At 47.3% G+C, this 14,058-nt stretch overlaps 1 protein-coding gene across 1 annotated transcript; it reads right to left on the bottom strand.

Annotated features, from left to right (window-relative positions):
• Positions 1-6,783: 6,783 nt before the first annotated feature.
• Positions 6,784-7,397, bottom strand: LOC101599291 (elongin-C-like). The gene is made up of 2 exons (XM_004662510.2): positions 7,178-7,397; positions 6,784-6,934 (listed from the first exon to the last, which is right to left on the bottom strand). Exons 1-2 carry the CDS (start codon positions 7,395-7,397, stop codon positions 6,801-6,803), a joined length of 354 nt encoding a protein of 117 aa, XP_004662567.2. The 3' UTR covers positions 6,784-6,800.
• Between the last annotated feature and the right edge of the window lie 6,661 nt (positions 7,398-14,058).

Below are 14,058 nucleotides of genomic sequence, written 5' to 3'. Positions count from 1 at the left end.
TCAAGGTGTGCGTCACCATGCCCAGCTTTCTTCTTCTTTTTCTTTCAATTTTGTTTGTTTATTTATTTGAGAGCAATAGACAGAGAGAGAGAGAGAGAGAGACAGACAGAGAGAGACAGAGAGAGAGAGAGAGTGCACTGGGGCCTCCAGCCACTGCAAACTAACTCCAGATGCATGCACTCCCTTGTGCATCTGGCTTACATGGGTCCTGGGGAATCAAGCCTCTAAAGGGTCCTTAAGCTTCACAGACAAGCACTTGACTGCTAAGCCATCTCTCCAGCCTTCCTCCTCCTCCTCCTCTTCTTCTTCTTTTGCATGGATGATTGCTATGTGTGTTTGCAAAAGCATGTTTACATATGTGCAGGCACATGTATGTGCGTGCATGTGCATGCCTATGGAGACCAGAAGAAACAACCTTGGATGTCATTCCTCCACCTTTTTTTTTCCCTCAATATTTTGAGACAAGTGCCTGATACTCACCCAGCAGGCTAGTCTAGCTGGCCAGCAACGGCCCCGGTCCCCCTGTCTCCACCTCCCCAGCCCTGGGATCATAAGCAAGCACCACCGTGCTGTGCTTGATGTGGGCTCTAGTGACTGAACAGAGGCAAGCACTTGACTGAGTTATCTCCACAGCTACCACGCTATTCCTTTGGGGAAGAGAAAATACTATGTGCCATGGCAACAAGTCCCTGTCCTCATTCAGTGGATATTTCCCTTAGCCAGGTGTGGTGGTGCACACCAGCACTCGGGAGGCTGACGTAGTAAGGTCACTATGAGTTCGAGGCCAGCCTGGAGCTGCAGAGTGGCTTTCCAGGTCAGCCTGAGCTCCAGGGAGACCCTGCCTTGAAAAACAAAAACAAGAGTATGTCTTCCTTGGATGGAGCCGTCACTTCCTGCTGCAGTGTCAGCCCCTTGATTGGCCTCACACTTCTGTTCACTTTGGTGTGCTGTGAAGGGAGCAGCTATTCAGGGATGGGTGAAGAGGGCTTAGATTTGGAGAACTTCCCTTGCTGGAAGGGATGGGAAGGAAGTATTCCACCAGCTACTGGGCACGGTTCATTTCACCATAGGGAAGACAAGACTGCCGGTAGCTCTAGGGACTGTAGAAGACAACGCAAGAGGGCGACGCAGGGCACTTCTAGGAGGAAGCTGCTGGGGAAACCGAGGCATCTTCTACGGATGGAAAGGGACTCGGTGAGAAGACAGCGAAGAGGCCCCCTCCTCAGAGCCATGCCTGTGGGCGCGCAGAAGCATGGGCTTCCCCTGGAGTTTGTTAGAAACAGCACCCCAGCCCCAGGCCGAAGGAGACCCAAAGGCCACTGTTGTGCATAGGGGTGTGGGCAACCCCGAGGCCCCAGGACCCCATACCCAGGCTCCACGAGGACCGCTCCCAAGGGCGCGATTTCTCCCAGCGCCCTGCTTCCAAAGCAGGTGCTCCTGGGAACATCAAGCTAAGCTAATGTGGGTGGGTAAGATTTCAAACTGCTGTGTGCAAAGAATCGACTCGGAGGTGATGAGGTGAGGGCACAGGTGAGAGGAAGTGGTGTTATTTCATGACTCAGCCAGCTTTGCTTTTGTTTGTTTTTGGTTTTTTGGAATTCACTATGTAGTCTCAGACTGGCCTCAGATTCCTACCTCTGCCTCTCCTAAGTGCTGGGATTAAAGGCGTGCACCCCCACGAACACTGGCGGTGCTCTTTGGGAAGGCTGTGGAACTCTTGGGAGGTAAAGAGCTGCTGGAGCATGTGGGTCACTTGGCCCAGGCAGAGTTAGGGGGCCAGGGCTTGGAGGGTTTGAGACTTCAGAATGGATGAACCCTCCTTTGCCCCGAATGGGCTTGCATCCCACCCCATCCCAGGCAGCCTAGGAGGATGCTAGGCACAGAAAGCCTGGATTGTGGGTAAGGATGGTTCCCTAGTTCTTGTTAAACAGGCGTTATTTAAAAATAATCTTCCTGCTGGGCTTGGTGGCACACACCTTTAATCCCAGCACTTGGGAGGCAGAGGTAGGAGGATCACCATGAGTTCGAGGCCACCCTGAGACTCCATAGTGAATTCCAGGTCAGCCTGGGCTAGAGTGAGACCCTATCTCAAAAAACCAAAATAAATAAATAATAAACTTCCTTATTACATTCTATCATTGGTTATTATTATTATTATTTTGCTCTTGGCTATAAGTGAAATCACCCAAAACCCTGCTTTATAGCTTAAAAGAAAACAGGAAAAGGGAATAATTATGCTTTTAAAAATATTTTATATACTTATTTATTTTAGAGTGAGAGAAAAGAGAGAGAGAGAGAGAGAGAATGGGTGTGCCAGGGCCTCTAGCCACTGCAAATAACTCCAGTTGTGCATCTGGATTTATGTGAGTACTGGGAAATTGAACCCGGGTCCTTATGCTTTGCAGGCAAGCCACTTAACTACTGAGCCATCTCTCGATCCCTAAAGATACTTTTAATAAAGTTACTTATCACTTATAGTGTCTGGAAATAGCCATTAGGCCTTAGAAAGTGGATTTTTTTTTCTAAGGTAGGGTCTTGCTCTATCTCAGGCTGTTCTAGAATTCACTTTGTGGTCTCAGGCTGGTCTCGAATTTACAGTGATTCACCTACCTCTGCCTCCTGAGTGCTGGGATTACAGGCATATGCCACCACACCTGGCAGAAATCTGAATTTTTGTACAGTTCTGAGATTATTCCTGAGTAATGGATTAAGTGTATTTGACCGTAGGCTTGTTTTTTGGGATAGCATGGGTTCTGTATTTGGAAATCATCCCTTCATTCAAATAGTCAGGATGTTTGGAGGTGGGATCTTTGGGATGTAGTTAGGGTTAGGTGATGTCATGAGGGTGGGTTAGGCTCTGGCATGCTCATTCTCTCTCTGTCTCTAATAATTAAATAAATAAATATAATTTTTTTCAAGGGCTGGAGAGATGGCTTAGCAGTTATGGCATTTGCCTGCAAAGCCAAAGTTCAATACCCCAAGACCCACATAAGCCAGATGCACAAAGTGGCACATGTATCTGGAATTCATTTGCAGTGGCTGGAGGCCATGGTGTGCCCATTCTCTTTATCTCTCTCTAGCCCAGGCTGATCTGGAATTCACTATGTAGTCTCAGGGTGGCCTTGAACTCCCGGAGATCCTCCTACCTCTACCTCCTGAACGCTGGGATTAAAGGTGTGCGCCACCACACCCAGCTCCCTATCGGCCTCTCTCTCTCTCAAATAAGTAAATAAAATATTTAAAAAAACAAAACAAAATAAATTTTGAGTGTACTCATCTGGTCACTGCATAGTTTTGTAGACGTTCTAGAGACTTTACGGATGAATGCTAGAGGACGTGGAACTCAAAGCAAGCTGGCAAAGGGTGGCTTTTCATTTTTGTACCTGGAAAATTTTTTTCATTCTTTTTTATTTGTTGGAAGATTTTTTAAAAAAAACAAGGGGAATGGCCAGAGACAATCCAACTACATAAGGAACTGGAATATCGACATGACTGAGATCAGACTTTAATTTTAATCGAGAGGTCTTTGACAAGCAGCTCTGGGCTCTGGTTGTGGGAGGTTGTCTTTCAAGACTTTTAAGTGACATCTATGTTGCAGAGGCCGTAATGTCCACCTAATTTATGATCATTTAGTGCAAAAATTGATGGGAACATAACCTTTGTAAGATTCTCTTTTATGTTTTATTGGCTATAAAAGATAAAATATGGAGTAAAAGGAGGTAAAATAGCATTCTGTTAGGTTGAGGGATAGATTTATGCTTGAACTAACTGATAGGATAATCAAAGGGTCATAAAGATCAGAGTAGCTGCCTCCTAACGCCTGTCTTTATATGCGTGCATTCAACAAGCTTCCCTTGGTGGCCCTCAGACCACGGTGGCTCACCCGAACACCAGGCCCCTTTTGTCCAAGGGTATTTGGCTCAGCTGCTCAGCTCAAGAACATCACAAGGCTTTTGGCGCACACATGAAGGGATTGGGGTAAGGCTAAGTGAATTAGACCCTTAACATGTGCAAATGGGGCGTTTGTTCACGAGGGACTCTGGGGTTGCCATCCTGTGTCTTGAATGAAGAGATCAAAATAATGTGTGTGAGGTAAACTGAACAGGACACCCTCCTCAGACACACACACACACACACACACACACACACACACACACACAAAGGAAAGAAACCAAACAAATTTCAGTGACTTTTTTTTTTAATTAATTAATTTATTTATTTATTTGAGAGCGACAGACACAGAGAGAAAGACAGATAGAGGGAGAGAGAGAGAATGGGCGCGCCAGGGCTTCCAGCCTCTGCAAACGAACTCCAGACGCGTGCGCCCCCTTGTGCATCTGGCTAACGTGGGACCTGGGGAACCAAGCCTCGAACCGGGGTCCTTAGGCTTCACAGGCAAGCGCTTAACCGCTAAGCCATCTCTCCAGCCCTTCAGTGACTTTTTTTGAGCTAGAGATACTCAAACTTTAGCGAGAACATCAGAGTGTCAGGGAGGGGCTTGTTAAAACCCAGGGGTTAGGCTGGAGAGATGGCTCAGATGCTTGCCTGCAAAACCCAATGACCAGAGCTCGATTCCCTTGTACCCACATAAAACCAAATGCACAAAGGGGTGCATATGCCTGCAGAGCGCATTTGCGTTACTAGAGGCCCTGGTACACCCATCCTCTCTTTGTGTCTGCCTCTCTCTGCTTGCAAGTAATGAAACAAACAAACCAAAAAAAAAAAAAAAAACATAAAACCAGGTCGGCATTGGATGTCTGCCTCCTTGCTCTCCACCTTATCTGCTTGGGTGGGTTCTCTCACCGGCTTGCTGATTTGGCTTCTCTGGCCAGCCGGCTTGTCCCAGGAGATCCCCTACCTCCATCTCCTGAGCACCAGCCCTGCGGGAGAACTGTTAGGCCTGCCCACAGTTATGTGGGTACTGGGAATCTGAACTCTGGTCCCGAGTGTGTTTATCCACTGAGCCATCTTCCCAGCCCCGCATTTTGTGTTACTAATGCTATCAAACATCAAGTATTAGACATACAATGGCAGGAGAGTCGTGGGCCAAATCTGAATGCTTCCTCCAGTGTTTTTTTAAAAAAATATTTTTTTCTTATTTATTTGAGAGAGGGAGAGAGAGAGAATGGGCGCACCAGGGCCTCCAGCCGATAAAGACGAACTCCAGATGCGTGCGCCCCCTTGTGCATCTAGCTAATGTGGGTCCTGGGGAATCGAACTGAGGTCCTTTAGTTTTGAGGGCAAACGCCTTAACCATTAAGCCATCTCTCCAGCCTCCAGCTTTTTCTTTTTTTAACTACCACACAGAAGTAAGAAAGAAACAGAACCAAAGCTTCATAAGCGAATCTTCATATTTCATTATGAGGTCACTCGCCAGCATAAACATTATTCCTAATTTGCCCCCTGTTTTTTTGTCCCGTCGCTGTCATGAAACGCTGGGTAGTGTATTGAGCAGACGAGATCTGTTTGGCTCATGGCTCCAGAGTTTGGGAAGAGCGACAGCTCAGGGCTGGCATCTGGGACGAGCCTTCTGGCTACACCATGACACACTGGAGGGGCATCTCGTGGAGATGGCATTAGCTCCTTGGCTCTGGTCTCGCCTCCTCTTCTTATCAGACCTTGGATGCCATCAAGGTGGCCCCATGCCAGGAGCGTCTGATGCAGGAGGTCTGGTGTACATTTGAGAGTTTGCATTTCAAACAAGCTGCCCCAGGATTTCCTGCTGGTTCAAGGACTGAGCACGTAGGTCCTCATGTGACCAAGGAGTGCTGAGTGGATGTGCTGTGAGGTACTGTAGGGGCCCTGGGAGACATCTTCTCAGCTCAGAAAGCACCGGGCCAGTACACCTATGGGGGCACGTGTGTGTGTGTGTGTGTGTGTGTGTGTGTGTGTGTGTGTGTGTTTTCTAGGCAAGCCGGCCAAAGCCTGTCCAGAGGAGAACTAACAGCTTTAATCTTTGGAGCTTGCAATCCAAGACTGGCTCAAGGAGTAAAACCTGCCAGTTCGCTTCTTTTCTTAAGTGTTTTGTTTGCTTTGTAGAATCTGCTTCCTGAGTAATCCACTTGCTTGCAAGTCCTCGAGGGGCCCCGGCCCGTTTCCTTGCTGTGTTCTGGACACGAAGCCCAGTACCGTGTGCCAGGCCCACACGGGGTTTGTGAGATTCAGTGCGCGATGGAGAGGCTGGGTTACCTGCTCAGCCAAAGCCTGGGTGCCATGCAGGCCCACCCACACCCATGAAGCCGGCCCTGCCGGTCCCGGAGGACCTTCATAGGCAGCAGTTAATTGGCCCCTTTATGCAAGGTTCCGCTGAGCCTGGACAAAGCACTCATGAGAACTGCTGAAGGGCTTCCGCTTGGCTCCCTCTTCCTCGGGAATCAAAGCACTCCCATTTCATGTTGCCCGTGTTGCAAGCACTGTGTCATTACGTCACCTCTGTGGACAAGGCGGGGTGATTCCCACTTGACACAAGGTTCGGCTGTCACCCCATTAAGGAGGCTTGAGATAGATTTCTTTTTTTTTTAAGTCCAATGTTGCTGTTTTTTTTGTAATTTGATTAAAAAATATTTTATTTTGTTTTTCCCAGCAGAGAGAGAAAGAGAGAGAGAGAAGAAAGACAGAAAGAATGGATGTGCCAGGGCCTCTAGCCACTGCAAACAAATTACAGACACATGCCATTTTGTGCATCTGGCTTACTGAGGAATTGAACCCAGGTCATTAGGCTTTACAGCCTTAACCACGGAGCCATTTCTCTAGCCCTCCATAATTTGATCTTTTTAACAGTTTATTATAATTTATTTTATTTAACAATCTAGGAAGTTGGCAGCCATCAACAGTTCCAGTGCAATTTCAGGTGCAATTGGGAGTTCGGGAATCTCGGTAGAGCTGTTAATGTAGCGAACCTTGTAGGTTAAATACATGCATATATTTTTTAAAACTTGTTTTGTTTATTTTTATTTATTTATTTGAGAGTGACAGGCAGACAGAGTGAGCAAGAGCAAGAGAAAGATAGAGAACGGACACACCAGGGCCTCCAGCCGCTGCAGACGAACTCCAGGTGCGTGCGCCCCCTTGTGCATCTGGCTAACGTGGGACCTGGGGAACCGAGCCTCGAACCGGGGTCCTTAGGCCTCACAGGCAGGCACTTAACTGCTAAGCCATCTCTCCAGCCCCCACAGACATACTTTTGAGAGCACATGTGAAAGTATCTCTCTAAAATTGACCTCACTGGTTTCATTCTCAGCAAACTGACCCGGCCCACTCAACATGGCTTTTATGGTTCCCGGTGTTAGTGCATATTCTCTTTTCACAATAAATTCGTGACCATCAGAAGACATTAATTTGACATACATGGCATCAGAGCCTTCACAGCCACCATAGGTTTGCTCCTCCCTATCCATTATGCACTTAGGAAATTCTATTTGGATTCCACAGGAACTTCAGCAGTTTCCCTCTGTTTCATCTACAATGTATCTTCAGATTCTGTTTCAGTTTCAAAAAGGGGTGGGGAGACATTCCTAGCACATCTAATAGCTCTTGTGCACTCACTTTATTTAGATCACTCGGAAAACAAAAAGACAATTTCTGGGGGTTTGAAAACGAAGTTTTAAAAGTAATAATTTCAGGCTGGAGAGATGGCTTAGCAGTTAAGTGCTTGCCTGTGAAGCCTAAGGACCCGGGTTTGAGGCTCGATTCCCCAGGACCTACATAAAAATAAGCCAGATGCACAAGGGGGGACATGCATCTGGAGTTCGTTTGCAGTGGCTGGAGGCCCTGGTGCACCCATTCTCTCTCTGTTTCTCTCTATCTGCCTCTGTCTCTCGTTGTCTGTCACTCTCAAATAAATAAAATAAACAAAAAAAAAGTAAAAAATAAATAAATAAAAGTAACAATTTTGGGGGCCGGCCAAGTAGACTTCGCTGTTAAAAGTAACAGTTTCGGTTTGCTTCCTACTCCCAGAGATTTCTGGGCCCTAGAAGGAAATATTTCCGTAGGGTCACAGCCTCTCACGGCGACATGTGTGGGACATTAATACCTGGTGAGGCGGGGTGCACTCTGCTGCCCACTTCGGTCTGTAGGAAGTCCATAATTTGATTTTTTTTTTAATTTTTATTTTTTTGAGGTAGGGTCTCACTCTAGCCCAGGCTGACCTGGAACTATGTAATTTCAGGGTGGCCTCGAACTCACGGTGGTCTTCCTACCTCTGTCTCCCTAGTGCTGGTATTAAAGGTGTGCGCCACCATGCCTGGCTTCATAATTTGATTTTTTTTAATGCATGTATGTGTGTATGAATGCTCATATCCATGTGAGCATGTGTGTGTGTGTGTGGAAGCCAGAACTTGACCTTTGGGTGTCTTCTTCAATTGCTTAACACGTTATTCTTTGAGAGAGGGCCTCTCACTGCGCCTACAGCTCACTGATTTGGCTAGGCAGGAAGCCGTGGGACCTGTAGATGGGAATACAGGTTCATGCAACCATGTCTGGCTTTTATGTGGGGGCTGGGGGTCCAAACTCTGGTCCTCGTGCTTGCTCAGCAAACACACTAATGACTGCGCCATCTCGCCAGCCCCTGTTGTTTAGTGTCTTAATGCCCAGAGGTTTAGCCACATGCTTAAAAAAAAGTGCCAATACAACAGTCAAGTAGAAATTGGAAGCCAATCAGTTGAATTCTAGCTGGACATCTTTCTGCTTCCAGTCGCTGAAGAAAGCAAGTCTGGGAGTTCACTGAGCTACGCCTGTGAACTCTCAAACTTCGTATTGACTCCAGTAAATTTCATTGACTCTTGGTCTTTCGATCCTGTGTGTAGTTCTAAGAGCAAATCACTCCTCAAGTACACACTGTTCCCAAAGAGTCTGGCGCAGGACGCCCGGGAAGGCTTCCCTATGGAGTTCATCCCTCGACTACAGTCTTTTACTGTGTCGGCTGGTAGTTATTGTCAACTTGACAGGAGCTAGAATCACGTCGGAGACAAACCTCTGGGCACGCTGTAGTCATTTGAATGTGTGTTCCTGGTAGCAGACAGCTTCAGGTTTGGCTGAGATGAACTTCCAGACCAGGTGCAGTTATGGAGGAAGGGATATTTATTGAAGCTTACAGATCCAGGGGAAGTTCCATAATAGCAGAAGCTGGCCTGCTTTCACAGGTCCAAAGAGAGAGAGAGAGAGAGAGAGAGAGAGAGCGAGAGAAACACACCAAAGCCAAAAGCCACACAGCACCCTTCAGGAACTCTAGGCAGAACTCACGCACTCTGCATATCTTTAGACTAGAATTCCAAATCCACCCCCACACCTTAGGGCTGGACCCTAAGATCTGCCCAGTGACACCGCCTCCAGCCAGGTGGCTGTAGCTACAAACTACAAACTCATAAATCACTGAATATATTGGGGGCCATCTATTGAAACTACCACACCCCACCTCCTGACTCAGGTGTCTTACTGAAGCTTGTCACTTGGCTGGAGGAGGTGTCACCGGGGGCGATGTGGTCTGCACCCAAGGGTGTGCCGAGCAGGCTGAGACGTGGCTGCGTCTCTGCTGCTGGCTGCCGTTCATGCTTGCTGTGCTGGGCTTTCACTGACTGCTTGCTTGTTTCTCCCTGTTTGGAGTAAGGAAGCAGCTTCTTTTTGCCATTGATGAACTTCCCTCCTGTAAGTTTGAAACAAATCTTGTCCTGTTCTAAACTGTGCTGCGTTTGGATGCCCAGCAACGTGAAGCTGTCTGTTACACATGCCTATCAGAAAGTTTCTAGATTGGATTCATTGAGGTGGAAAGACCCTTCCTAAATATGAGTGACACCCCTGCTCCCTGACTGTGGACGCAGCGTGACCAGCTGCCTCGCCTTCCTGCTGTGCTGTGTTCTCAACCTGTGAGCCCACGTGACCCTTCCTTAAGTTGTCTCTGTTGGATGTTTGGCCACAGCAATGAGAAAAGTAACTAACATGTTTAGATCACATAGAAATATGTAGTTTTGAGCTCACTGGAATTCCCTGCTCCCTTCTGGCTTGGTTTGTCTGTGTGGATTGGATGGTCACTCCTTGTCCCGGGCGGGGATGGACACGTCCACCTCCCAGGGTGTGCAGCCAGGCAGGTGTGAGGATTACGGCTGGACACCCAGTGCCCGGAATCATCTCTGCCGCTGCCACTTTCTTCCTGTCCTTGGCTAAGTTGTAGACTTAGCCATAGATGAGTTCGTTTCTTGAGCTGGGAGCCGGCGGGCGGGGGGGGGGGGGGGGACAACGTGGTTGCAGAGTTTGCTGTGGTCACTGAGGGCGGAGTTTACACAGCATGCTTTGGAAACGCTCTTCTGGGTTCCGTGTGGCTCCAGACGCAGCTAGGTGGTGGGTAGAGTGTCCTCAGTGCATTTCCCAGGACTTGTTTCGTAGCACCCCAGGGGGGAGGGGGAACCCGGGGGGGGGGGCGCGGGAAGCTTTGTCTTTCCTGTGGCTCCTCTGCAGTGTGTTACGTTCAGAATTCCCAAAACAAATCAGGGAAGGAGGGGTGGTACAGTCCCAATGAGAAGTGTCAGCTGTGTGGAAGCAGTACGGACATTTTGGGGAGCCCGGGACAGGGCACAGGTAAAAGGAGCCATTCCTTGTAGAAAACCACATGTTCTCCCAATGTGAGCAGATGGGCATGTATGTGTTCAAGTGTGTGTCTATGTAAATGTGTCAATGATTTTAATTTATGAAGGCTAAGAAAATGGCTCAGTGTGGAGGGCGCTTGCTCGCAAAGCCTGCTGGCTGGTGTTCCATTTCCAAGCCACCTATGGAAGCTGAAGGCAAAAACAAAAACAAAAACAAAAAAGTGTTGCAGGCATCTACTGTTCACTAGCAGTGGCAAGAGACCCTGGCACTTACACACACACTAACGTACTGAGATTTTCTGTTGGCCCAGCTACAAGCAGGCCTGGTTTTACTGTTTTTGTTGAGATAAATTTGTTTCACTCAACATGCCATTACAGGGCTGGGGTTGTAGCCTAGTTGGTAGGGTGCCTGCCCAGTGCGCTCGAAGCCCTGGGTGCAATCCCCAATATCGAATAAACAGAGTGTGATGGCACTTTTCTATAATTCTAGCACTTAGGAGGTGGAGGCAGAAGGGTCTGGAGTTCAAGGTCATCCATAGCTGTGTAGCCTGGGCTACATGAGACCATATCTCAAAAAAAATAAAATAAAATAAAACAAACCTAACCACAACAAAATGCTGTTACACACTCCATGTTCCGTAGGAAAAGCAGATTTTACATTAAGGAGTTACAACCTGCAACACTTGGCAGTGATGTTTTAGACTCTGTTAGGTCAGTGCTTCAGAGACGGTTAGAGTCAGCACGAAGTGTGGTCCATGCTGTGCTGTGGGTGAAATCAGGCGGGGGGGGGGATAAGATAAAGACGCTAGCTATTATAGCCTAGCATTTGTAGGCGCTCATCCAAAAGAAATAAGTTGCTCTCCGCATGTAAAACTTCTTACCAATTTCCTTCTTTTCTTTTCTTTTTCTTCTTTTTTTTTTTGAGGTAGGGTCTCACTCTGGCCCAGATTGACCTGGAATTCACTATGTAGTCTCAGGGTGGCCTTGACCTCATGACAATCCTCCTACCTCTGCCTCCCGAGTGCTGGGATGAAAGGCGTGCGCCACCACGCCGGCCTGACCAATTTTCTTTCTTGTATGTAAGTCTTCTTCCTTTGACCACCTCCCACCCTCATCTTTTCTTCTTTTCACCCCAACTAGGTGAATATTCTGAAGTTCTCTAAGTTGCTAACCTAACACAATGTCTATAATATCACTGGTGTCTTTTTTGATTCTATTTAAAATTTATTATTATTATTATTAAGTTTTTCAAGGAAGGGTCTTTCTCTAGCCCAGACTGACCTGGAATTCACTATGGAGTCTCAGGGTGGCCTTGAACTCATAGCGATCTTCCTACCTCTGCCTCCCGAGTGCTGTGATTAAAGGCGTGCGCCACCACTCCAGGCTTTCACTGCTAAGTCTTACAGACTGTAACTCCTCAAAATGTAAGATCCACTACTCCCAGGGCACACAGGATGTGTAAATCGCATCTTGTTGCGGTTTGGCTTGTTCAACTTGGCCATGTGACCTGGGGTGTGACACGGAATAGAGCAGCCAGCCTGCGGTTTTTGGTTGGGGTGTCAAACAAGGAGGTGGGAGCAAGGCGGGAAGTGAACAGCTGAGCTCCCCCATCCAGGACAGAGGTCCTGAGCCCGCAGGACCCATGCTGACTCTGGCCGTGGGGCCTTGCTATCATCAGATGTTTTCCCTGTGCCTACGGGCAGGCAGTGCCCAGGGCAGCAGTGGCAAGATGCCCACCATGAATAATGAATAGCCTTCCTCATCTCCATCCTTCTTTGGCAGCACCTGTGTGCACAACGCCTCCCAAGAACCTGGAGCCCCCGGAAACCACGGGCTCCCTCCTGCCCTGCGTGTGCCTGGCTCAGGAAAAAGGCTGAGTTCTTCCCGGCAGACCATATGGCTCTGTCGCCCCGGCTTATTAGTGACAGAGGAGGTGGGTCTGCTAGCCTGGGGCAGCATCTCCCGGCCAGATGCTGAGTTTATGTGGAAAATGTGGCTCCCAGCCAACGCAGTAATCATGATCGCCTCTGAAGTGCTTCCAATCTTCCGGATGAGACGGCGCTCCCTCTTATGTTGTTTGTACAAGCCGGTAGTTAGAGGTGTTGTGTACAAGATATTTGTAGTCATAATGTCTCCAAACAGGTTAAGGCAAACATGATGAGAATCAGCATATTAATGTGCTGTGTTTCAAATTAGAAGTATAAACATACTTTCCTCATTGGAGGCCTAATCTGCTAAGAAGAAGCCAGATGTTTAATGACGAAACCATTATTCAGGAGGACCGGGAAAGTAAAATGAATCGGTGTTGTTTAAGCAGAGGAAAAGCTGCCTCGAGCCGGGGAATTGGGGAGACCGTTCTTGCTTGTGTGGGCATTCCTGGCACCTTTTGATACCGCTCAACAATAATGGTTTCTTCTAGAAGAATCTTTGAACACCTGGGAATCCTGCCCTCTTGGGATAAAACTATAGACCAGGCCAGTGCATTTCTCAAGGTGGAGGTATAGTATCTGGGGAAGAATGATCTAAGAGGCTTCTTGATATTCACTTTTTAAACTTTTTAAAAAAGCATTTATTATTATTATTATTAAACATATTTTGTATGGATACATGTGTTGGTACCATCCTTCCCCTTGTCCCGACTCCCATTTTGTTGACAACTTCCATACATATACACAATGTACCCTGATCATAATCCCCTCCTTCCTTCCTCCTTTCCCCTCGTTCACTATCCCCTCTCCACTGAATCCTTTCTTCTTTCCAACTAGTCTGTCTCCTCTATTTTGATGTCATTTTCCCCTCTTATTATGAAGATCTTGTGTAGGTAGCGTCAGCCACTGTGAGGTCATGAACATCAAGACCATTTTGTGTCTGGACGACATCAGTGTGAAACAGTCCCTTCTTCTCCTTCTGCAATGGTCTTGATCCTTGGAGGGTGTGATGGAGATGTCTCACTTAGTGCTGAACACTTTGCTGCCACTTCTTGGCACTTTGGTGAGTTTTGAATCTCCCCAGTGGTCAGTCGCCGGCATCTGAAAAAGAGAAGCTTCTCTAACCAAAAGTGAGAGCAACATTAGTATATGGACATAAACATAAATATTTAGAGGCTAAATATATGCATTTAGTTAAACAACAGTAATAGGTTTTTGAGTAGATTTTTAAAGATTTATTTTTATTTATTTATTTATATTTTATTTATTTATTTTAGAGACAGCAAGAGGGAGAGAGAGAGAGAGAGAGAGAGAGAGAGAGAGAATGGGTGCACCAGGGCCTCCAGCCACTGCAAATGGACTCCAGATGCATGCACCCCCTTGGGCATCTGGCTAACGTGGGTCCTAGGGAATCAAACCAAACCTGAGTCCTTTGGCTTTGCAGGCAAATGCCTTATCCACTAAGCCATCTCTCCAGTTCTATTTTTACTTTTTTTTTTTTTTTTAAGAGAGAGAGATTGTGTGTGAGAGAGAGAGAGAAAGAGAGAAAGTAG

The sequence above is a fragment of the Jaculus jaculus genome, chromosome 10 (genome assembly GCF_020740685.1).
Source record: "Jaculus jaculus isolate mJacJac1 chromosome 10, mJacJac1.mat.Y.cur, whole genome shotgun sequence".
NCBI lineage: Eukaryota > Metazoa > Chordata > Mammalia > Rodentia > Dipodidae > Jaculus > Jaculus jaculus.
The sequence above is the reverse complement of the archived record's forward strand: the minus strand, read 5'-3'. Positions and strand labels throughout refer to the sequence as shown.